This window comes from Poecile atricapillus, chromosome 9 (assembly GCF_030490865.1).
Source record: "Poecile atricapillus isolate bPoeAtr1 chromosome 9, bPoeAtr1.hap1, whole genome shotgun sequence".
NCBI lineage: Eukaryota > Metazoa > Chordata > Aves > Passeriformes > Paridae > Poecile > Poecile atricapillus.
In genome coordinates this window covers 13,539,081-13,564,788 of record NC_081257.1, presented here as the reverse complement: position 1 = coordinate 13,564,788, position 25,708 = coordinate 13,539,081, and the positions used below count along the sequence as shown (strand labels likewise).

General features: G+C 50.5%; 1 protein-coding gene across 5 annotated transcripts in view; it reads right to left on the bottom strand.

The window, feature by feature from the left end:
* PLXNA1 (plexin A1) overlaps positions 1–25,708 on the bottom strand; it is a 115,370-nt gene that overhangs the window by 6,066 nt on the left and 83,596 nt on the right. For all 5 annotated transcript variants that reach the window (XM_058844770.1, XM_058844771.1, XM_058844769.1 and 2 more), the window contains 15 exons: positions 25,248–25,341; positions 24,530–24,769; positions 24,228–24,371; positions 23,294–23,528; positions 21,816–21,958; positions 19,094–19,350; positions 15,195–15,261; positions 10,500–10,646; positions 9,520–9,679; positions 8,883–8,986; positions 8,356–8,452; positions 7,507–7,697; positions 6,670–6,839; positions 4,794–5,006; positions 1,675–1,825 (listed from right to left, as the gene is read on the bottom strand). In XM_058844770.1, the coding sequence (XP_058700753.1) occupies positions 1,675–1,825; positions 4,794–5,006; positions 6,670–6,839; positions 7,507–7,697; positions 8,356–8,452; positions 8,883–8,986; positions 9,520–9,679; positions 10,500–10,646; positions 15,195–15,261; positions 19,094–19,350; positions 21,816–21,958; positions 23,294–23,528; positions 24,228–24,371; positions 24,530–24,769; positions 25,248–25,341 (2,413 nt within the window). The remainder of the gene's footprint in view (positions 1–1,674; positions 1,826–4,793; positions 5,007–6,669; positions 6,840–7,506; positions 7,698–8,355; positions 8,453–8,882; positions 8,987–9,519; positions 9,680–10,499; positions 10,647–15,194; positions 15,262–19,093; positions 19,351–21,815; positions 21,959–23,293; positions 23,529–24,227; positions 24,372–24,529; positions 24,770–25,247; positions 25,342–25,708) is intronic.

Here is a 25,708-nt window from a genome sequence, read left to right as displayed (position 1 = left end):
CAGACTTATGGAAACAATGCAGTCAAAGGAAACCTGTGCTGAGTGTAGAGACACCCAGGTTTGTCACCTGCTGTAAGGAGCCAGGACCACTGATTACCAAGATGCAAGTACCCAAATGAAAATTAATTATGATTTTCATTCACAGCCAATGACAGCATATTATTGCACTGAACAACAGGAAAAATTATTCTCTCCCATTTTGCATCAAAGAGGGTGCAATCGGGCTGCATATAATTGTGCTTAATGAATGAAAACAAACAAAGGGAACAGCTGCGATTTATTAATCCCATTACAAATAATAAAAGAAGTTCCTGAGAGCTGTGAACACACTTGTGATGCTCAAAGAGCGGGCAACTGCAAGACACTCAACATATGTCAGGCTGCTGTTAGCAGGCAAGAAGAGGACCCGTGCCCCTAAAGAGCAGCTCATTAATGCCACGGGTTCATCTCACATGGTCCCCTCCATGCTCTCACCCAGGGCTTGGAGGATTTATTTAAGGATCGTGGGACTTCTAGCCTGGAGGAAGCGAGCACTGGCTGATGGCTCAGGGATGATTGCTGGACCACAGCAAATCTAGCTCTTCCAGACTGCTCCACTTTCACTCATGGTACCTGCAGAACTGTATGCAAACTGTAAAATCCCAAAACCCCTTCAAACAGGGGCCTCTGGGATGTGCCATCCCAAACTGTCTAAGGACTGGCATAGAGGTCCCACCAGCATGGTCACCAGTACGTGGCCACCAGCTGCATGGTGACCACCACACAGCATCTACTCAAGAGCCAGGAAAGCCAGGATCTCCTCCTCCCTCCCGTAAAGCACCGAGTTCCACAGGATATTGGACACCACGATCCCAGTGCTGACCTTAAAGCCAGGAGCCAGGTCTGCTACAACCTGCCCATGGACCCCTTAAACTCACACCTCAAAGAGGCACTGGGAGAAGCCTCTCAGGATTGCTGCATGGTACAACAGTGACCCCATTTCTTCTCCTGGCTCTGAGTGAGAAGATGTTCTGGCACTCTGTCACCTAAATTAGCCATTGTTCAAATGTAGTCATCAACCCCTTTATTGGGACAATAAAACCTGTTCTATCGTGCTATGTGTATAGACCTATATTTTACTGTAGTTACGTATTTTATTGCTTTAATAAGATGTAGGCTGTGGATTTGAGCAGAGTTTTGAGAAATTAATTTGTATAAATTACAATAGAGGAGTTCCTAACCATCTTTACTGACATTCACAAAACAAGCACTGGAGAGGCCACCACATTCTCTAACATGCCTGGAGAGAGGAGCCAAACACCACCTGTACAGTTCCACAGCATTGCTACACCACCATGGTGCAGGGTTGGTGACAGTGGATAGGGGAAGCATACTGAGATAATGCTAGGAACTCTGCAGCCTCATGGAGCTCATGTGCCAAATGTGTCAAAAAATAGGTGTCTCCCACATTACTCACTGCAGAAAATATGAGGAATGAGTACTGCCCACTCCAGCTCTTGGCTTCACGCCTCCCAAACCTTTCTTTCTCCACCAGCCCAAGCACAGACATAGAATGTGCTATTATTCCACATTTCATGGTGTGTTTTTCTATAGGAAAAAGCAGGGGACTGCAGAAACAAGGACAGAAGGACCCAAGTGGCAGCTCAGGCCTGACTCTGCCTCACCATGTCTTACCTCATCCTTGTACTTGGTGATGTAGGAGTAGATCTCGTGCAGGGCGCTCATGCTGTTGAACTGGCTGAGGTGTAACCGCGACTGCTCTGCCAGGTATGCGCTCATGTCCTGGTCACTGATCGCTGGCATTTTAGCTATATCTGCATAATATCTGCCAGGGAGGAACAGAAGAGTGGGTCAGAGGTAGGCACAGGCAGGAAAGGCCGGGTCCCTGCCACAATGCTCACAGAGAAAAGCAAGTAAAGAGCACCTTTCCTCCAAGCAGTGACATACAATACAATACAATAATAACAACTGCTCACTAAGAGGTCTCTGAGCACTCCATGGAGCAGTCAGCACCATTAGGAATGTGGTCCTGATGGAACAGCACCCAGCTCAGTCCAATTCTGCTCACCATGCTGGGAATGCCAAGTAATGTTGCTCTAAGGGATTTTCCACCCTCTCCTAAACTATACATTTTTAGTTACTGCTTTAAAACCATGACACCTACCCATCCCATTGGCACGTTTTGCAACCAAATCACATGCACCAGGACCCTCCACACCTGCAGCAACACACAAGGTTTTGCTTCCTCTCTCCTAAGGTCTCCACATACCTAAAGTCAACAATGCCCTTTTGTATTCAATTAAATACTTGGGGTGTGAACAAATGACAAGGTGACATCCTGCCCCTGCAGCAACACACATGCTGTAGTAGTGGAAAAACAGAATATCCAACAGGATGTTCATCACAACCCTGAGAGGACAAAGCTGCAGCATCCCATTACAGCAGGAGAGTTTCACCAAGCAGACACACCAGTGGACCGGCTGCTGAGGACTTTTTGGAAACCAGGGTTATGTCCCCAGGCCTAGTTTTAAATGAAACCCTGCCCACAGCAAATGAGCTCTGGCTGCTCCCAGGGAGCAGTATTACCAGCATTTCCACCTGGAAACAGAGTGCCAGCCTCTCTCAGGTTTGCTGTGCTCCTCATGACTCCTCACTCAGTGAAGTTTCTGGTACAGTGATTAGCATCATTAGTGTCATCAGCTGAACGCCGAGATGGAACACTGCTGAAGCACTTGGCTAGGAGCAGAGGGCAGCAAGATCACTTGAAAAGATGAATATGAGGATCCATCCCACTGTACTGAACTCAGCTAGTGATAAACTACTTGGGCAGTTTTTACAAAGAGGCTCATTCATACCCAGAATGACGTAAGATAATTTCTGGATGCTGCTGGGAGAGCAGCGGCCTGAGGCGAGGACCTCTGACTAAACCAGGCATCTCCTACACCCCTAGAGAGATCACCCCAGACTGACATTTCCTTATGCAGCAGTTCCACGTTCCAGGTGTTATCGTGACACATAGGATGGGAAGAAACCATCATTTTTCAATACAAGTGTGCATGGCTCACATGGACCAAGATTCCAGTCACACCATGCATCTCCAGAGGACACCTGGGACCCCAGAAGTAGTCCCCTTGTGTTTCCCAGTTCCTAAGCCCTTCCCTGTTCTATTCCTGCCTCAGATTGGCAAGATGCCCTTTTTTCAGCTGGTGCCTGAGCCACAGCAGCAGTCAGACCTGTGTTGGGACTGGCAGTCCCACTCAGCCACCCCCACACCACTCCCATCCCTCCTCTGCAAAGCTTTGTGACTATAACTGTGCCAAAAGCCAGAAATGCTGATTATGCCATACATCCCTGCAGCAGAGGAACAGTAGTAGACATAGTCACCCCCTGCACAGGACATATCTGACCCCTGCTCATCTGCCTCTGGGACCATACTGAAGGTAAGCAATGGCAGGAACATCTGTCACCACTGAGATGTCCCACCTCCTCCCCAGGGATGCAGAATGTCTAGACCAATGTTTAACTCTGAAACAGTTTTATACTTTTTTCTTCCAGGCACATACACAGAGCTGAATATTTTTGTCATGGAGACGGCAAGGTCAGAGAAATTCACCTTATGAAGCTTGTGGAGTTCCTATGGGACCCCACTCCAAAGCCCCATCCAGCCCCATGCAAAGAACTTCCTCCTATTACAATGCAGCTCATCTCTCATCTCAGGCATCATATTTCAGGGGCACCTTTCCTTCTTATCCAAGCCCTAACTTCCTCGAGGGAAGACAACTTGTCTTTGTACTTGCCTGCAAAACAGCAAGCATGCTGATGGTGCAACAAAAATATCTGTGTACAAGGGAGTACCCAAGGATGATTTAGGCTACCAAGTTCTACCCTTACAAACTAGAGAATATGACATTTACTGTTGTCTGGACATCCTTCATTTAGTTCATTCTGTATTTGGTCAAAATGCTGAGAAAGGGCCCTCAGTTAAGAAAAAGCATCATCTTTCACCCAGCCCATCATCACAAAGGAAAAGTTGCATCAGTAACCTGAAATCTGCCATTTTTTAAGTTTTATTTTTTAAGTTCCATTTCACAAGATGGCAACATTTTAACTGTAGCTCTATTTGGAGGGCTTTGGAGGACATCTCCTAGGTTTCTCTCCCAAAAGGATAAAGCTAAACAGCATTATGCCTGAGTGTATCAATTTGCAATCAGTCTCATTCAAACCCTGAACCTTTAACACTACATTAATTCAGCAGGACAGAGGGACATCTCAGCTAACAGGGAAGGTGGAGGGTGTTGGAATGTGTCAGGGGACCTGCTCCTCTCCCTGCTCCTCAGCACAGAGACAGCAGCCTGAGCACTGGGAAATGATAATTTTCAAGCATTTCAACAAAACCTGTGTGTATTGTTGTGGTACAAAAAAGACACTTCTCTAGTCCAAGGCTGAGTTCTCACCGCTCTTCAAAAGCAATCAAGCGAGATGTTAGTAATTCCCTAGTACAGACCAAGTTTTTACAACAGAAAACATCAGACAACCTAATAGCAGAGGTTGCTTTTAGCACCCCTTAAGCAAGTCATAAACAGCTCCTCAAAACAGTCATTGCAAACTCATTCCAGAAGACAATCATGAGAAAGCATCATCCCCCAAACAAGAGGATCACCTTCTGCAAGCATTAGTACAGTCTTGCTTCAGTCACCTACCAAGAGGAGCCCAACAAGCCACATCCCCACACCCATGAGCATCCACTTCAAGTCCCCCAGGCGAAGCAAGGAGCTGTTGCCAAGTCTACTCACCTTTCTACCCAGCTCTTGTAGTTGGGGATGTCCTTGGCATACAGTAGTTTGTTGGAGGGAGAGTCCTTTCCTAGCTTGTGCTCAGAAGTTGAGCAGGAGTCCATGAATGTCTGAGCCACCACGGATAGGCAGGCATCAGTAATACTGTTCTTGTGAATGTCGAACACAAACTGGGGGTTCTTAATCACATTCACCCAAAAACGTAGAGGTAGACTGAGGGAGGAAGGAAATAGGAGTCAGCACCTGAACCACACCCTGCAGGCCAGCTGGCACATACATGCACCTCCAGTTGTGGAGAAGGAGCTTCCCATGACCAGAATTGGGAAGGTTGCTTTTCCCAGCTTTCCAGGGATGCAAACATCCTGGGTAAATGGCCATTCCCCCCTGCCCATCCCCACAAGACTGCAGTTCTCCATGAAGAAATTCCTCAGCACTGCCAGCATCTCCAAAGGTAAACCAGGGCAGTGCAGATCTGTGGTTTATCCAAGGATCCACTCACACCGAGGAGACCTTGCTGAGCCCATGGGTTAAACCAGACATGGTCCCTTTCTCTTACATTAATAATCCTTTTGAAGGTGCTGTGTGGCATTTCACACATCTCCCGTGTCAGAGGAGGGAGTTAGCCAGACTCCTCAAGGGATTCATTAGTGCATTTAACACCAGAGGAAAATTTAGGTGGCCTCAGATGCTGGAAATAAAGCTCTCAGCTATAGGAACAGCAGGTCTCCTGGCGAGCCATCAACTGGTTGTTTGCTGCATACTGACACATGTGCCACCCTCCATGGCTCCCTGTCCCAATCCTGCTGCCCCTCTCCTCTCCCAGGAGCAGCTCAGAGCCTCCCCCATCAGAAATCCTCCCTGCTCTGTCATCCCCAGCACCTACACTCAGTGAATGGCTTTATCTTAAACAAAACACACTTTGTTCCCCAGGACTTTCTTAATGAGGGTACTGGGTGCATGTACATATTTCATTTGTGAAGGGAATGGCCTGGAGAAATTAGCTCCACACGTCGAATTAGCGCTCAGAGATAAGCACAGGCATTAGTATGCAAGAGCCTGCGTGCCCAGCCCCTGAAGAGTGGGGCTTTTTTCCTCCCTTGCCTTTCACTCCTTCTTTTAATATAGGAAGCTGAGTTATAAATCAGTTCCAAGCGCTTCCACGCTCTCACATCTCCATTTAAAAATGTTTCTTTTCCTGCCCTGCTAATTGCAAACAGTTACTGAACTACACAAAAGCGATTTGGCTGCCATTTAACAAATGCCAGACACGGGGAACATACGTACCCATCGCCAGTCACAGCAAAATCAGAGAGATGAAATCGGTGAGGCAGCAGGAATGGAACATGCCAAAGGGGGCTAAGGAGCCAACACCTGCCACAGCCCCAGCACCCGGGAGGTCTCATGAGCTGCCCCGCCCCAGTGCTCAGCCAGGGATGAGCAGAGCAGGGGCTGGCTCTGCAGGCAAGGGCAGGGAGGATGTGCACACAGATCTGTGCTGACTTTGTTAGGGCATGGCTGAGTGACAGCAAGGAGTGTGGAAACACCTTCAGGACAGCAGAGATGAGAATGGGGGCTGGCATCCCTGGAGGAGCCCGGAGGATGGAGAGGCCAAGGTGAGATACGGCCCTCAGCGACTGCAGCCATCAGGGAGGAGCCTGGTGCTTGGGATCTGGGGAAGGGCTGAGGGAGCACTGCATTCCTGGGATTTTTTCTGCTAAGGAAGGCATGCAAGGGATTTACCCACACCAGAAATACAGAGATATGGGCCTCTCTTGTCCTGGATCATTTCCAGGTACATATTTCTGCTCCCTGTGGGAGGGCTTGGAAGCTGTGATGTTGTTAGCCCACCCCCCAGTCCACTGTCCTTCTCCATTACCAATTACTCTTCCAGGTGTGCCTGACATCATAATCATTGATCTGATGCTTATCAGCTTGCTCATCCAGGAAATCAAACATGTATTTGATGGCGAGGGGCAGTGCACTCCCACGGTGAGCTGTGCTAAAGATGGTCTCAAACAGGTCATCCACAAATTTCTGCAGGGTGCCCTGGGGAGAAGAAAGAGAAAAGGGCTGCTCAGCAACACCCCGGGCCAGCAGAGAGGTGAGTCTTTAACTAATGGTCAGCCTCTAAACCAATTTCACTTGCATTTCTACACCTGAAAGAGCAGCACAGTACAGTCTGTGTAACCCTACTGGTTCTCAGTGGTTTATACTGGGAAACAGACACTGCAGTGATGAGGTATCTCCTTCACTGTATGATCTGGCATGCTAAAAGTATACAAAGAAAAACACCAGACAAAACAAAAAAGTGCTGTATGTGCTGAGGGAAGTGGAACATGCTGCAATGCCAAATGCCTGGGGCAATCACCCTTCCCACCTCACCAGTTCTGCAGTTTTACCCCAAACACCAAAGAGACACCTATCCCAAGGCATCTCTGCTTTGCACACCAGCAGTTGCTCAAGGATACAGGAAACAGTAAAAGCAACAAAAGGTGCAAAAAGCAAATAAGAAAATCCACTCAGGGGATATTCACCGATGGTTTCAACACACAAAACCTTCACCTCCAGCTCAGTAAAGAGACCAAATGAAGACCTCTTCCTGAGCTAGAGCAGGAGACTAACAAAAAAGCAGTGCTTACCACTTTTGGACAGCCCAAATCACTACCCCTCCCCACTCAGATTTCAAAAGCCAGGCATTATCTCTGGGCCATACCTTGGTGGCTAACAGACGGGTCAGGTAGATCTCGGAGACCATCTTGCTGCCCCGGTCACCCTCCCGCTGGTCCATGTGGTCATGGTTTTTCACCAGGTGCCAGAGCTTTGTGCCACTCTCCAGGTCAGGGGTGATCATGGGGGTCCGTGAGCGCAGGCTGTCGGGGCTGCTGGCTGTCCTCAGCATGCTCTCTGCAAGCACAGGGGATGTTCCTACCCTGCCACCTCTGCCTCACCACCAGCCCATCATTCCCCTTCCCTCCATAGGAGCTTTGGGATTCAGCCTCTGCAGCCACCATGAACTGGGAGCTCTGCTGTGACCAATGTGGCATTTGGCCAGGACAGGCACGTGTCCCCATAACAGGGGCCAGGATAACCATGGAAGGAATTCTGCAGAGCCTGTCCTGCTCCCAGCACGCAAGTGCCAGGATTACAGATGCTTCCTGTGCCAATCTGAGCCGATCACACTATTCCCTTCCAAACCAAGGCTGCCACACCTGCCACCACATTCGTGGGAGTCTTCAACTCTGCTCTTTTAAGTGCTAAGTGCCTCTGTGCTTATTTTAATTAGATTTCAGGGGAATAAAAGGGAAAGGATCCCTTAACAGCAGCCATCTAACATTTGCCTTTTTCCCCTGAGTCCAACACACTGCAAAGAAAGATGGCTCTGAGGGCACCTGCTCCCTCTCCAACACTAGAATAAATAGCATTGTGCAGGAGAGCTGGGGGTTTGGAGGAGTTAGTTCGCATGAGTTACAGTTACAGTCACTTGCCCTGTGCCCTGGTCCACATGCCCAGCCCAGTGCCACATCCCCTACCAGCCCAGAGGAGGATGCCCATGTGCACTCACCATATCTGCTGAGGGACTTGGTGAAGGTGGAGGAGTTGGAGATGTTGTACGCTGAGTTCTGCTTGGGCACCAGGGCTACCGAGGAGCCATCCGTCACCTGTGGGCAGAAATGGGCTGAGCAGGCTGCCACACCAGAGAGACACAGGGGGAACAGCCCCAGCACGGGGAGAAACCAGCCCCAGAGGGATGCAGTTACACTGCCACTACCCAGGGACATCATCTCCAGCAAAGGAGCCTGACATCTCTGTGACAGCTGGGGGAAGGGGCAGAACAGGAACACACCAGAAAGCTCAGAATGAAAATGGTAGAGTAAGGTCAGAGTGGGAAACAGCCTCTATGAACCCTGGAAATACCCCATTTTAAAGGACCATAAACATGAGGTGCAGGCAGAAAAGTGACTGCAAACCTCCTGGCCATGGCCCCAGAGAGCTCAGCTCAGGCCCTGACCAAGCTGAGGAGGGAGAAAAGATACTCAAGCTCAAAGCAGCTGGTGAATGCTCAATGTTCTCCATCATGGTCAGCCTTACCTGGTAGTGGGCCAGGGTGTTCAGCCTCTTCCAGTCATTGTCAATCTTTGTGGTGACATCTTCATCCTGCAGTATGATGCGGGCCATCCTGCCCTGCCGCCACTCTGCCCCATTGGGGAGAAGGACTCATGGTTAGTGGATAATAGGAGCACAAAGCTAAGGCAAGGGTACAAGCACAGTCCCAAGGTATCAACTTAGGAGGCCTCTCACCCCTCCCTGAGCTCCAGGGCTGATGACTGGATGTGTTGGACAAATCCAAGTACTCAGGGAAAGACAACATCAGTTTGACGCTGATGGCTGTTACCTTTGCGCCTCTCCATTCCCCTGTCCCCCCTTTAAGAACAGGACTATTAACTGCTCTCAGCTACTGCTGGCCTCCTTGGATCTCATGACACCTCAAGCCTGCAATTCAGACCCCAGAAGAACCAAGGGGGATCTTCTCCCCACCCCCTCCACCCACAGTCTTTTGTGCCAGGGCTCCCCACACACAGTTAGTGCCACCAGCATGGAAGAAGTGGAATGAACAATATGCTTCTGTAGGATAGGTTGATTTTCCTGCCCTCCACAGATTTATTGGCACTCCTGCTCTTAGTCACATCCCTGTTCCCCACAGGAAAGTGCTTGGTCTCTCTCTTACCCAGGTCCATGTCTCCAGCTTTGGGTCGCTGGGAATAGGGCACACCCTTGTAGACAGCATCCAGCAGCTTCTCCTTCACCTGTGTGATGGTGTCGCAGTTCAGCACCTTGACAGGGATCTCTGGGGCGTTCTCATTCTCAGGGTTCACGCAGTTGAGGGTCTGCACAGGGTCAGAAAGGGTCGAGTGAGAGGCTGTGACACACTGGCTGCAAAGGCAAGTCCAAGGACACAAGGCTACAGCTGTTCACAGGCCGTGTCTTCTCACCTCCTGAGCTGCTGTGGAGTTGTAGCCACACGGCACATTCCTGCTCCCCTTTCCCCTTTCCTCACCTCTCCCTGCCCACTCTCAAATCTCCAATTCCCAGAAAGGAAGCACAGTGTCAGTGAAGGAATTCTGGGCCAGCAAACCATGTCCAGGGCACCAAAGCCAGTTGAGAATGAGCAATGCCCAGGCACACCCCACTCCCCTCCCAAACCATCCCCATGGAGACTGAGCTGCAGGTGAAGAACCAGCTGCAGGCTCAGCCAGGGGAAGGGTCTGGCTTATCATGTAGCTGGACAGAGGACATGGCTCAGAAGGAACTATCACCCATCTCCTGCAGTAACCTCAAAGCTCTAACTTTGATCCCCACTGAACATGAGCTACGGGCTGCTCCATATAGCACAAGCTCAACAGCATCTCTCACCCAAACCTGCCATTGCCAGGGGTTTGCTTGGAAAGATATTGAGCAGGATTCAGTTCGTTTGGCTTCCTTGGACCCAGGGCAAGACCAAACCTTGCCAACGAAATTCTCTGTTTCTGACCTTGTCTGAGATGGGCCCCATTCAGACAGGGTAAGAAGCACCCCAGGAATACTGGAGAGAACAACAGACAAAACTCTCTCTAAAAGTATTTTGTGTGCCTCCAAGATCCTGTTAAATAGCTGGACCTGACAGTCCTGGCAAGCATCAGTACCACTGAGGCTTCTGCTTGCACTAACCAGCATTTTGTAGTCAATCTGCTGCCGGATGAGCTTGTCCTCACTGAGGGAGTAGCGAGCCTCTCCTGTGATGGCATCAATGGGTCCCTTCTCCATCTGCTGCTTGATGGCACAGTAGAGCATGAAGAGTGGTTCTCCAGCACATTCCTGTGGGACAGGGGGATGGAGGAGAGGAGAGAGAGGAGTTAGAAGGTGCCAGGCACCAGCTTTGCCTTTCAAGAACCACCACCATGCCAGAAGTTTCCTGTGGCCCTGCAGCATCAGTCCCCAGACACAGCATTATAAAGAGTCTCCATCCCTTGCTCAAGACTGCAAGGAAGAGCATCCATGGTAAAATTCATCCTGTGAAGGAACTCACTCTCTCCTTCCAAGCCCACTGGAAGTTGTTTGTCTATCAACCTGTAGGCTCAGATTCCCAGAGCTGACAAACACTTCCAGGTAAATTCTGCTCATTCTGCAAGCCAAAGATGAGCTAAAAAGGGTAAATTAAGGTCTACTGAAAAGCAGATTGATCTGGGGACCTTGAGTACAGGACACAGTCTGACTTTTGAGCTGCTCCAGAAAAGAGAAGCACGTGAGGACCTGAGGAAAGGGCACACTGCAGTGGGACAGCCTGGGGGCTCTTGGTCAGATATCATGATGCAGCTCTGACATCTGCCAGGAGCCCAGTCTCACATGAGAGAAGTCAAAGGAGGTTTCTCCAAATGACAGCTGGGCACAGCCAGCCAGACCCACTGGAAAGGAAAAGCAAGGGAGCAACCCACAGGCAACCCTACCCTGAGTCTCCAGGTGATGGAGGGGACCAGGCAATGAGGTTTCCTGCAGTTAAACCATGTTTGACCTACCCAACTCCACTACCAAAGCCTTGTAGTCAGAGCCAGCTTTAGCTACCAGACAGAGCCACATCAGCATCTATCTCATAGATGTGAGGAAGCAAAAGGGAAACTAGGCCACTTCCCCCTAAAACATACTGGATGCTGGATTCGGAAATACTAAAGGACCTGCCAAGGCTGGAAGCACCAAACAGCCTGGAGCCAGGATTTGGCATAGCAGGACTGGGAGTGGACACCTGTTCATAACCCAGGGCCCAAACTTGTTCCCTGAGCTGCATCCCGATACAGGCATTAGCCCTAAGGGAGAGAAAAGAGTACAATGGGAACAGAGAGGATGGAGAGAAGTCCCAGCAGATTTTACCCCACTAGCCCTCATCCCTCCCTCCCGGCCGCCTCACAAATAAATTGTACTTTGGTTCAAAGTGCGGCTGCTCTCCCTGTCACCATATGCTGTTAGCATCTCGTTAGCATCTGCGATAATTAAAGAGACAGCTGCTAACGAGCAGGAACAGGCATACATCATCCCCAGACCTTCCGACAACACGCCTGTCTTTGAAATTATGTTTCATTTGCTAACTTGGCTTCATTAAGTCAGCTTGGAAAAGTGAGAGACCCAAGTGGGTGCTAGGCTGCACATCACCGGCTGCCTGGCAAGGCGAGGCTGGCTGCAGAGTGGTGAGAGCCCAGGGGTCCCAGGGCACTCCAAGCCTACCCTCTGGTTCTGGTGGAAAAACTTAAGTTGCCTTTTTTTGGTTGTTTGCAAAAGCTCCTTATGAAAATTCCAAGTCTATGGAAGTGGTATGGATGGAGGACAGCTTGGAGCAGGACTCCTGCTTCTATCTGCCATGGTCGTTACAGTCTCAGCCCACAGCTTTCAGCTCTCCAGTAAGGCATGGCTGCTGCCCCCACATCTGCAGCTCTGTACCCATCTCTACTAGGGATTCACACCAAGTCTCTCCTACACTGGCTTCTCTGTCTGTTCCTAGTGTGAATCCTACTCTCAAAATGCAACACCTCAGTCCCAGCCTCACTGTCCCCACTGGCTCTTGACAACCAGGGCCAAGGTGCTGCTGTGGGTCACAGCTCACTGAGACACTGCAGATGAGGATGGTTTAGGGATCATCTTTGACAGAGACCAACAAAATGAACAGGGACCAAAGAAACCAGTGCTGGGCAGTTGACTGAGTTGAACTCCATCAGATGAAATACAGGAGACCACTGAGATGTGGCCAGCTGGTCCCTCAGGTTGATGAAGGATGGCCTGTCCTCCAAATGTGACTGTGCCCACATTGCCAGCCCTTATGCAGTTTGCTCACTGCTGGGGACCTGACTGAGGGGAGCTTTGGGGGCTCTCCATGGGAGCCAAGCTGGAGGAGAACAACTGCAGACACCCTGTGCATGCCAATGTTGATATGCTGGGAGCAGGCAGAGACAAGCCAGCTAATTCCCAAACTGTCTTATTGACTAGATCTAGCTCATCAGGCACCTAATATTGTGCATTTTTCAGCACTTGTCTCAATTTATCCATCTCCCTTTCCCAGAGGTGTCTCATTAAGGGTCTGATAAACGCTGCTAACAGGGTCCTCCTGAAAGCACCAGCCTTTGCTGGCTCCCCACACAGCTGGCCCTGGACATGAGGGCCTGTCCTGTGCCTGTCTCCATCCTGCACCCCAGTGTATCCCTGCCTGGGGCAGGTTTGCTGAGAGCTGATCCAGAAGCTAGGCACGTGGCTGTCTGCCTCATTTACATGCACAAGTACTGCTGGTTGGGGCACTTTCCCTGGTAGCAAACTGTCTGCTGTGATACTCTCCCATCTACTCATGGCCCTCTTCTGCTTTTGCTACCACCTGTGATTCTCACTGTCCAGAGACAGGTGAGAACAGCCTCGTGGGTCTCCTTGTGGGACTGACCCAGAAGAGGACATGAGCACATCCTCAAGTCTCTTCCAGTTTAACTCAAGTGACTCAAGCAGTGGAGTTTCAACCACTTCCCAAGGAAATGAATCCCAGTGTAACAAATTGCACAACCAGCAAGTTCACCTCTGTGTACGTTTCTTTTGTAATGTTGTACCTAGATCAGACCTTTCTCCTGCTGCTGCCACCCAGAGACTGGAGGTGTTTTCCCATGCCTAAGGCATGGTATAGCCAAGGACTACAAAGAGGCATTGTCCTGGCTCCACCATCCCCACACCTCTCACCTGCTACTCCTTATCCTCAGACTTGCTCCACAACTGGTAATGTCCCCAGAAGCCTCTCTGAAGGGGGACAAGGGCAGATGCAGGACATTGGTGGTACATGAGCTAATCCAAAGTAGCTTCTGAACATGGCCCAGTCCAGCCAGGGACAGGTCAAGGATGCCAGGTCACACACACAAATTCAATGTCCCCAAAAACTGCTGTGGTGTTCGTAGCTGTGCACTGCACTTTGCTCAGCCAAAGCATAACCCTGTTCACTTCAAGGAGCCTTGATGTTTATCCACAAAGAGAGCCACTCCTGCCTGTCCCACCAGGTTTATAGAGCTCAAAGAGCCTTCTGCCAGTGTTCTACCCAATCCCACTGGGTACTGCTGATGCAAAAGGGCCCTGCTGGACAAAGCCCTGGCACAAAGGGGAGGTGGGAGGTTTGACATCTCCCTATGACCAGCACAGCTCTTTTCCTCTCCCACCCCTGGCAAGCAATCTCCAGCATGCTAGATAGATTTTTACAGATCCAGGCTATTCCTCGACAGAGGCAAAAAGCCAAGTGCATGTAAGTGATATTATAAATCACCTCTCGTTGACGATCACTTGAGTTCTGCTGAGACTCCTGCTCACTCTCATCACTTGGCTGGAAATAGTTCAAACCCTCTTTATCTTAATGAGGGATGAAATCCCACAAAAACAGCTGTGTGCCACCCAGCCTCACTGCACCGACACCAGGCTGGATCCCAAGGAACAGCCCTGCTGCCTGACAAACCAGTGGCAGGCCTGCAGGCACCGTTCACCCATCGGAGTCATCCCAAAGCTGCAGCAGGACTGAGCCTGGGGTCCACGTGCTGGAGCTGCTGCTGTCATCTGCATGGAAACTGGTGCAGCTGTAGCAGGTGGAAGCACTGCTGATGGAATAAATGTTCTCAATACTGGTAGATGTTTTTACCAGTGGTAAAAACAGAGCTTACACTGTGGCATCCTCTTCTGCAACCCCGGTGAAATTGGAAACAGGTGAATTCAAGCTAAAAGGCTCTGCAGCCTCATGCATGTGCAGTGGAGAGCTCTGTCCCTGGCTGTCAACAAGCCCCTCAAGGCATCCATCCCCATCAGGGCACCTTTGGCAGGGGAAGCAGCAGCAGAAGTGGAGATGCCTGCAGGAAACAATTCCCCTACCACAGAACCTCAGTGTTGGAGATGAAGGAAAAGTAGCAGCATTACATGAAGAGTGCAGCTCAGCAAACTACAACTCAAAGAGGCAGAAACAGCCCAAATCACAGCCATGCCTACAGAAGGATCAGCTCACAGGGCTTTTTCCTCCTGAGTTACACAAGCAAAGGCAAGAAGAGAGGAATGGGGACCACTCCAAGAACCAGTTTAGTTGCTTCAGATTTATCTTTCCTCAGGGCACCATTGTTAAAATCTCAAACCCACTATGCATTAAGCAATCCAAATCTGGATTTCATTTCCCAATTTCAGCTATTTCCCAAAAAGGATACCAGAATCACATCTCAGAAAACCAGGATGGAAACAGAGATCTGGGAAGCAATCTCTGCTGTGGGAGGGAGCAGCAATGCTCAAGAACATGTCAGCTTGGATTTTGGGTAGCATGCTACCTGGCCCAGCAAGGCAGGAACCACCTCCCTGTCCAGACTGTGCCACCCTTCCCAAACTCACCTTCAAAAACTTGTACAGCAGAAACGTGAACCAATTTGTCAGCATCTTCTCTGCCACCGACTCCGTTCTGTAGGGGAAGGTAGAGAGCAAAGCCATCAGCAGAGAATATTAAAGGTCTCTGATCTCACCCACTGCCACTTCACCCTTCGACTGTAGCTAAATTATTTTTGGCTTTAAAAGGCTTCATCTGGAAAGGAGGTTCAAAGCAAGGAGCACAAGCAGACAGCACAAGCTCTGCTGGAAACTCTGCCCACCAGCAGGCCCCCAGGAGAGAAAAGCAAATTTGTCTCCAGCATGTTTGGAGAGCTGCAACAAGTCAAGCTCAACCTTGTACCACTAGGGACACCAGGGGATGAGAAGCTTTCTGCTTCTCCCTGGTACCTTCTACTTCAATGAACTTTATTTCTTCTACGATGTCCTATTGGAACCAGGCAGATCTCCCCACAGGAGGATTGTATGAGGCACCTAAGCCAAGTACAATGTCCCCAAACCTACCTCGAGCTCCCCAGTGAAAGTACAACCTGAAGCGAGGGCTGAGGTTGCAATGCAAAGACAGATCTAGCTGGAAGCCCCTTTTCCCCAGCTGGGAGCTGCTGTTGCCTTCTGGTCCTGCAGAAGTACTGCCATTGCCCTGACACAGGCCACCACCACTGGTGACATGGGACTTCACTGCAACCCCTGAAGCAGCCCTTCATCTCCAAAGCACCGAAGTCCAGAGCCCATAGGAGAGCAAGAGGACACTGACCACCACCAGTCCACTGGTACATGGCCTTGGTTAAAGCCACCATCAGATTTAGGTCCGGAAACTTTGACCCAAATATGTTTTTGATCAAACTTATCCTCACTACTAATTCAGCTGAAAACAAGGGGATTAAAGAAGGAGGGAGTAAGAGCAGTGGTTGGAAGCTTAACCTGTTTTCCATGTACTTTTGGAACACAGACACTGTGCCAGGCTTGGAATTTAACCCTTCCATGCCTGCATGGTGAAGTTTAGGGTTGCTGTGTGTCTCCTTGCAGTGGAGTGGTGATAGGAGTTTGCAAGAATACAATGCTGCACCCACTTTCTCCAAAAGAAATTTAAAAATGGAGCCATGCCTCTCAGTTTTTGGATATGCAGTTAAAGGAAGCAGCCAAAGCTGCCTTGAGAAAACCTATATATTACCCCTAGTTTCCTAAAGCACAGTTCAAATTCAGATGCCACTGTGCTCCAGAGCAGCAGGGAAGGTCCAGGGAGTGGCCCGTGTCTGCTGGGGACCATGTACAAGAGGGAGAGCAGGATCCCTCAGGATGGGTGTGAAACGTGGTGGGTCCCAACAGAATGAGGGCCCTCAGGATGCTGGTCCTGCAGGATGTGCCACAGCAGCAGAGAGAAGGACATGGAGGCATGGAGGGAGCCGAGGGTGACACCAGACCCTGGTGAACCCTGCAGCCCTACAGCTGCAGCTTAACATGCCTGTCTCGGCACAACACCTTATCTCTCTGCCATAAGATTAAAACTCCCCTTAACATATCCATTATTTTTAACATGGCCTTCACTCCTAAAATCTTTAGCTTATCCACCCATTAATTACCAGATCAGCCACTTGCAAATGCAGATGGTCCTGAAAGCACAGGCAATGCTAATAACCTCAGGGACATGGATGCATTCCTCTTGCACCAGGGAAACAAATACAAATGATTGACTCAAGAAATAAAATCCAGAAGGAACCAAAATGTTAGAGCCACCAGAAGGAGTCCCACTGCCCAGTTCCATTCACTGCCCAACAGCAATGCCATGCCCAGCAGATGGGCCAGGATCTGCTCCCAAAGACCAGATGGCTGGGGCAGGAAATCTACTTTCCCAGAGTTTATTCAAGCTGACTTGGTGTCATATGGTCCATTCCAAGGTTTTCTCTTGTGCTAATGGGGCTTAGCCCTTTTTGCCCCTGGAATAGCACAGCCCTCCTTAAACCATTTGAGGACAGCATTACCTGAGCCTTCAGGGAAGGGAAGGCTTCATGTCCCTGCCAGGAAAGAATAATCCACCACAGGGAACAAAAAAAGGGAGCAGGAAAGGGACATGGAGAGAAAGCCAATGGAGAAGTGGACCGCAGCTATTCAGCAGACATCCTCCCTAACCCCAGAAAGGACCTGACAAGCCCATAATGCTTATCTGAAGTGCCACCACTCAAGCTCTGGCGGATGTTTGTCTTTATCCGTGATAGAGCCAGATGCCACAGCAATGGGGGGATTATCCAACAACCAAATAAATAAATAACAGCTCTCCCCAGTTAGATCAATGCTAATCCAGTTGCCCTGGGCAGTAAGCACACTCTCAACACCCAACAGCAAGGCTAATCAAACAGATAGAGAAGCACAGCTCTCGGCACCACTCACTCTGCACCGTGGCTTCAAGAACAGTGTCTCTTTGTTAAATATCACTCATGGAGGCAGAAGCAGGGCCCTGGCCAGGGGACTTATCCCTGTCCTAGCTGCAATGGCCCTTGAGCACTGTGGCTGGGGACTAGCAGTCTTTGGGCACTGGTGCAGGCTGGGCTCTGCCCCTGTGCCGCTGCCACGGCTCAGTCACTGCTGCTGCCGGCCTCCTCATGATGTCTTTTATTTATATTTTATTGATTTACTTCAGGGCTGGAAACGCATTCTAAATATTTCAGTGAACCCTGGTGTTATGGAGGAACGATTGGAAGAGAAGAGCCTAAGAATGCAGTCAGGGGAGAGGGATGGGGAACAGCGGCTGGCACGTCCAAGACCCACCCCACTCCCCGACAGCCATCATCTGCACAACACACTGCTAATGAGATGCTTTGAGATGTTAAGGGCACCCTTGTGATGTGATAAATGAAGCAGAGAGAGCAAGAAAGCAACGTGCCTAACGAGATGGGCAACACGGATGTAACTGGGACCAGCTCACACCTGGGTCTTCTCCAGGTGTTTCTCCAGGGCCAAGAGTACAAAACCTGACAGGCTTTGTCCAGCCTGGCCATGCCATGAACATCAATTGATCTTTGAAAGATGCCTGTGCTTCCTGAGCTTTTCTGGTGCCATGCCAGCCCTGTGCCTCTCAGCCATCCTTGCATCTCTGCCAAAGGCTGGTGGCACCAGGCTGCTGGAGGTGCGGATGGGGAGGCAGCGCCTGGCATGCAAAGGGAGAAGATGGCACGGAGAGCCTCGAGCTAAACCAGCGAGCTTATTAATAGTTTTTGTTCAGGACTTGGTGTATCTTTCAATATTCATCAGCCCGTGATGAAGGAGAGCTCAGAGCTATCGTTAAATATTGATGGGGCAGGCAGACTCACGGCAGGGCTTGGCAGGCTGCCTCCTGCTTGCACTTCCCCCGGCCCTGGTGAGACTCCCAGCCTGCAGAGATCTGAGTGACTTTCCCAGGAAAACCCCCGTGTGACTGGCAAGGCGGATAAGCCCTGAGGAGACAGCAGGGAAAGGAGGACTCCTGGCTGCTGCCCACTCAGCCCTCTCAGGCAAGGCAAGAGCTGCCCCACATGCCAAGAAATGTGGAGGACCACCTGGTCAGCTTCCTTCTCCAGGTGACCTACAGCAACACACCACAGTGCCTGACACTAGCATGTACCCTACCCACACCAGCTGCACAGCTGGTGAGCACCTTGCTCTCTCCTTCCCAGGCAGCATGAGCTCACACAAGCCAGACTGGAGTGAGAACAACCCACAGCTGCTCCTGTCTTGGCTGGGGCCACGTAGTTCCACATCCCTCTCACACACAGACAAGCAAGAAAATGCTTGACCACAGACTCAGTGCTCTCACTGCCACGGCCAACACCAAAGCCATCGCTGGTGGCATCCCCAAAGGACACCAGCTCTTGTCACTGCACTCAGAAGTGCCTGGGCACTGTCCCACAGCTCCAGCCTCTCAAGGGGACACTCACCTCCGCAAGAGCAGCTTGGGGTGGTTCTTGCTTTCCAAATTCTTCTCAATAAGGTCAGACAGGAGCTGTTTCAGCACCCCTGTGGCATACTCCATCTCGCCCTGCAGCGCCGTCATGATGAGCGAGGCCACGTTGCCGCGGTCCCGCATGGAGAAGCTCCGTTGGGCCTCCAGAGTTCGGATGAAAGTCAGCAAGAAGTGCTTCTTGTTCAAGAGCTGACCAAAGAGGGTCAAGGACTTCTCCACATTAGCCTGGACCTGCAAGGATAGAGCAAAGCTGAGAGACAGGCATGATGGGGAGGGTGATGAGAAGGTGGCTGGACTGAACCACACCCTCAATCCCAAAAAAGGAAATTATGAAAAAGGGTCAAAAAGTAGCTGGCCTAGGTCTCTCCCTGCTACCAAGCTTCCCCTTTGCTGATCAGTCTCAGTTCTTTCAGGAGAGTTATCTAGTGTGTAACACCCCAGTATCAGATTAACACAGTCTCAGGGCATCAATGTATATATATATATGTCTATACAGACACACCCTTCCATACAAAGACTCTCTCCCACTTGTGTGCAGACACATAAACACACTTCCCTCCCATAAACAAACACTCTTTCTCTCCCAAGCACACATACAAATTATAATTTTCAATTTCAGCTAACAAGCAGCTCACTTCCACCCAAGTCACTGCAATATGTGCTTTGGGTATTACACAGAAAGCAAATAAAGCCACAAGCCTGAGTTCTACCAGTACCAAACCTGCCTGGTCTGGGGGGATGGATTTCAGATAGGGAAATAATAGCAGAAATCTGACTGTCCCACTGCAGACACAGCCTAAAACAGTCCCTTTACTCATGAGACATTTGAAGTTGTATTTCTGGCCATATTTGGCCACGTAGGACGCAGCAGGGATTCAGCTCTGATGTATTCACACCTGCATTGCCATCAGCAGCCCAGCTCTGGCCAGCCCTGACCACATTTGTTATCAGAAATGAATATTTTTACAATTCTCCATTTTCCCATTAGAAAAGATAGTTTCCTCTGAATAAAAGCCTTCCTGTGATAAAACGTAATTTTTTTCTTTAACTTCCCCCTTGTCTTCCAAATTGGGAGAATGAGCATAAATTTTGCTTCATGTCGGTATTTGGAGACAAAACAACACTTTTCATTTCAAAACACCAACTCAAAATGAAGAACAGAGTTTTGACACATCAAATCATTTCACTTCAATCAAAACTTTGGATTGGTGCTCTTCAGTTCAGTGAAATTCCTCGCAGTTGTAACTTCCCTCTCCAAAATACTCTTTCCTGCTGAACAAAAACCCGTTTCCCACCAAGTCCATCAATTCCAAGCCCCTGTGTTCAACTTGCTGATCATTAATAGAAATGAATGAACAATACTGAATGAAATATTTAATCAGGCTTAAAGTCTCACAAAGCAAGCAGCCTCCCCCTAAGCCCTGCAGAGGAAAGGAGCTGGTACCGGTGCTCACTGTGGATTAGCATGTGCGTGAGCAAGCGCCGCTTCCTTCCGTCACTTGCAATAGCTAATGTTACACTCTGAGTAAAGAGACAAATAAAAGCAAACCTGATTAAATTATATGAAGCTTACACAACTCTAGTTGCTTTATTTAATCTCTTTTGGGGTTTTTTTTTCCCCTTCGCAAATTTAACCCCTTGCCTCCCAGGCCAGGCTGAGCTGGTGTGCTCTCAGGCAGGATATTTTGAGTTAGGAGCTGGAAGTGGACACAGTCCACCCAGCCTGCCACAAGAAATGCAAAATTCCTCCTCTGATACCCTTTTTGATGCCCTTTCCACTTTCCCTCTTTAGAGAAAATCTGTAAGAGCAAGAGCAGAGGTGAGAGGATCGCCAGGCATCTACACAGACAGGAAGGGCTGTGCCCCAGGGAGACCTACACGCCTGCTTTGGCTCTGAGCATCCGGAAACCTGAGCTGCAAGGGGAAATCCATGGAAACAGGGTCCCCACCACCCTCCAGAGCTGGGATTAGGGGCTGGGGAAACAGAGCAGGCAGAAGGCCAGGGCCCACGCCGTAGCCATGCTGGCGTACAAGACCAGCACGTGCACTTGCAGTTGGTAAGAGCTTGTTGTGCTGTAATTAGTGACCGTGCATCTTGCACCAGGGCCAATTACTTCTCCTAAATACATTGTGAAGCCCACGTCGACATTAATTACTGTGCTGGGTCAGCAGTGAGGGGAAGCGAAGGTCACCCCCCTCCTTCCTCTAATCAAGAGTGGCCTCAGCAGCCCAGCACACGAGAAGCAATTGCTGTGCAATTGTATGCACTAAATTATACTGAGGTGGGGAGGCCAGGAGAAGAGAAGGAGCTGGTTTGGGGAGCAGAGGAAGGATGCCAAGGATGGGCTCTGCATGGGGAAATGGAGCCAAACAAGCAGGCGATGTCAGACAACCCTGCTAAAAACAAGCGACCGGTCAGGCATCAAACAAACCCAATTGAATAAAGCAAGTGCTGTAGAAAATGACAGCAGCAATGATATTAATATAAATATTGATATTAATGTCAGAGAGCACAGTAACCATTTGGCAGCCGGTCCACATCCGCGCCGGCTGCCACGTGGAGAGATGCACCACGCCGGGCCAGCATCCAAGCAAAGCATCTCTCCAGCCCCAGGGCACAGGGGCTCATGCAGGGGACTGTGCAGGGGCACATCCCCAATGTGAAACACTACAGAGACAGACAGACAGACCCACACCTCCATCTCTTTCAGCACAGGGTGGTCTTCTATCCCCGGGAAGAGAACCCGCATGGCGTAGGTGCGGTAATCCAGAAAGGGGATGCCAGCCCCATCCAGGTCGTTGGTCAGCTCGTTGATGTCTGTCTGCAGCTCAGCAAAGGCTAGGGTCAGAAAAGCAGGATTAAACAATACATCCTGGAGTCTCAGCACACAGCACTGGCACTCAGCCCCTCACCACACCCCCAGCACCCCACGGGTGGACCCTCCCCAAGGCATGAATATTCTCAGCATTTCTCTTCCTGGCAGGCTGTGATTGCCGTCCCCATCTCACAGATGGGAGAAATTGAGCTGCAGAGTGTGGGAATGACATCCCCAGAATAAATGAAGTGGCAGATTTGGGAACAGAACTGCCAGGCCCCAGGGGGGTCAAATCCCCCCTAACCAGCACTTGCAGCCTCCAAGGGATTCTGAGGGCAGGGGAAAACAGCAAGGTTTGAACAAAAACAGAGCTTCTTGGGGAAGCCTAAACCACAAGATTGCCCTCATTTCTTATTGACCTAAATACTACTTGAGAGAAGAGCTTGAACACACCCACCCTGGAACCTCCCGATCCCAGCAGAGGCAGCTGTGACTCCCAGGGGAACATGATCCAGGGGGGTCCTGAACCTTTAATTGCACCTACAGGGAAAAGCTGATGGGAGAAGAGTCCTGGAAATGCACCAGGGAAGGGGGTTGGGGTGGGGGAGAAAACCCTCAGAAAAATCAAATTAACAGCACTTTAAAGGGAGCTGAAAGCCAGGCAGAGGACTGCAGGCTCGTCAGCCTGATGAGAAAAAACATACCGTCAGCTTGAAAGGCATGCTATCTTATCTGTAACTAGCGGGACTAGAAAAGAGAAAAGGCAGGGAAGAGATTGTGCCTTTTAATTAAAAGCAGATCCTTTTATCTGCCAGCTGTGGAAGACAAGACACCATCCCCTCCACCAGCTCCCTTCCCTCTCCCTGTCACCAGTGCCATCCACAGGCATGTGGAGGGATGGGGACTTGGGGGAGCAAAGGTTTGTCTTTCTTTCCCCTTTTTATTATCTTGTTTTCGGTGCCTGCTTCATTCGCAGCGTCCAGGCTGGTTGCGGCTGTGGCTGGCAGGGTCGAGGCCTCTGGAGCCAATGCAGGAGGATAATGGGCAATTAGGTTTTATCAGCAGTATCATACAAGGAATTCTGTCCAATTTCACAGCATCTGTCTGTCACATAATGAGAGATCCACTGCCCACTCACAGGAAGCCTTCGCTACCCTGCTTACTCTCTTTTCTCCTACTTCGAAAAATAGAGAAGAACTTCTTAACTGGCAAAACCCCCAAATCCCACCTAAAATGAGTTCACTTCCACTGACAAAGCAGCTTTTCCCCTTCCCATTCCCTCCCTGAAAGGCAGTAAGGAAAGGGTAGGAGCTCACTGAGCCTTGGAGCAGTAAGAAACACCCAAAGGGATCCCTCACCCTCTTTGCACTCCAGGGCCACCCGGGACTCCAGGTTGTCCATCTGCAGCTGGAGCCGTTTCAGGGTCCGGTCAGCATCCCGGGACTTGCGCTTGTAGGCGATGAGGACGATGATGATGATGAGGAGGAGCAGGCCGCCGCCGCCGCCGATCCCGATGATGGCGGGCAGGGTGAGCAGGCTGTCTGAGTAGATCTGCAGCGTCCCCGGCGAGAACTCGAACCCTCCAGCCTTGATCTGCACCATGGCAGGGGAAAAACGGACCTGCTGTCAGGGAGTGTGTGCCACAGGCAGCCCTCCCTGCTCACCATGCTGGGAACTGGGACGTGACTCCCAGCCCACAGCATGAATGATGTGGACAAATTCAGGTACGGCAGGGGCTGGTCCAGAGCAGCGTGAGGAGCTTTAATGGCATGCAGCACTCATGCTGCCAGTGCACGTGGAGCAGGCAGAGAGTTTGATGTCTCATTCAAACATTACAGTAACAGATGGGATGGGATGTAAAGCGAGTTTCCCCGTGGATGGGGAGCCTGGGGAGGATTGTGCTGGGTCCCTTTTAACATGGCAGAGTCCTGGAGCGCAAGCACTGCTGCGCTACAACCCCACAAACAAAGGAGCCTGCCTTGCAGCATGTGCCAGCACTGGGGGGCAGAGGTGGGAATCCCCCCTGCCTTGCACCCAGCACCAGCCAGGGCACAGAAACACCAAGCTGAGTGTGCAGGAGAGTGACAAAGTATTTAGTCCTACCAAGCATGTCATTAGGAAGAGGGATGCCTAGGGAGCAGGAAGATGACTCCTGAGGATGCTCCTGCACGTACACCTACTATCTGGTCCTCATTCAAGGATGAGCACACAGCAGGGCTGGTGCTGGGATAAAGACTGAAACTCTGAGACACATAAGGCACAAGGAGCAAAGGCACCGGTGTCAGCACTTACTGTGACTTTGTGTTGGCCAGTGAGGTTGGGGGACTCGCAGAGGAGCTGTGTCTCAGAGACCGTGAGGGTGCAAGGAGTGTCGCCGATCAGCACCGTGTAGTTGAGGCGGGAGTTACCAGCAGCTGGTGGGAGCAGGTTCCTGCCCTTTGAGGGAACAAGGAATGAGACTGTCAGTTCTCATGCAATGGGGAATGTTTAAAAAAAACCCAACACGCGGCAAAATCTTTGCTCCAGGAGAGACAAAATGCCACCTCCACAGAGGGACATGTCCCTACCTCTGCCCCCAGGCACAGACTCCTTACCTTGAGGATGAGGGGAGAGCTGGGCTTCAGCTCCAGCATCCCTGTGGGGCTGAGTGGCTCAAAGACAGGGTCTGGGTAGTAGACAAAATTGGTGGTGTTGATGATCAGCAGGGCCTGGACGTTATCCATGACAAAGCCGATCTCATCCGGGCGGTCACCAAGCTCCGGAGGGCTCCGCACGGGGTTGTCAATGGAGGGAGCGTAGCACACCATGGTGGTGTCATTGTAGACAGTGCAGTTCTGCAGGAGGCATGGAATGAGGTCAGACTCACTCCCAAAAAGGTGGTCAGGATCAGACTCCACAAGGATCTCCTGACAGCAGCAGCTCTGGACACAGTTTCAATTTGGAATCTCCTATTCTGTTCTATCAACAGGCATCACACCCCACCCCAGGGCAGAGACAGACTCCTGGATGGATGTGGAAGGAGGGGCAGGCAAGATGTCACTGGGGATGGGCTCTTTCTGTCAATATCCTATGGATGTCCCCCAAACTTCCCACCAGTTTTGCATGCTAAGATCTCAACCCTCTCCTGAAAGCACCTGTCTGGAGGCTCTGCAGAGAGATTGGTGCCTCTCTTTGAGGCAGCAGCCCCTGGACCTCAGCCTCTCCCGACCATCATACTTGAAGGGCAAAAGGTGCATTTTCTGCCCTGCTTTGCATATAGACAATATCCCTCCTCTTTGTGCTCTGCTCCCAGCCCCAGCCAGCACCACTTACATTCTCCCTTTCAGAGCTGCAGTACTTGGCCCGGATCCTGGGCTCTTTGATGGTGGCCAGGTTGGTGCCAGTCACAGTCAGCAATGTCCCACCACTAGAGACATGGACACAATGGGTTAGGAAAGGCAGCTTGGCACTGGATCCCCAGATCTAGGAAGGAAGCAGCCCTCATTTCCAGCCAGATGCCCATCTGCCCCAGCCTGGATGAGCCATGCCCCAGGAATCTCTTATCCCACCCATATGTTGCATGGCTGGCAGGACCTGGCAGGCACTAATGGCAAATCATTTCAGCTGACCCAAAGGCCAACTAGAGATATAAAACCTGGTAATTAGCACTGACATCCCACCCTGTGTGAAGGTTTAGGGCCTGAAGATGGTTCCCAAGCTAAAGCATTCACAATAGGAAAGCATCCCAAGAAGTACAAGTTCCTCTCTGCCACCCTTTCTCCACCACAGAGGCA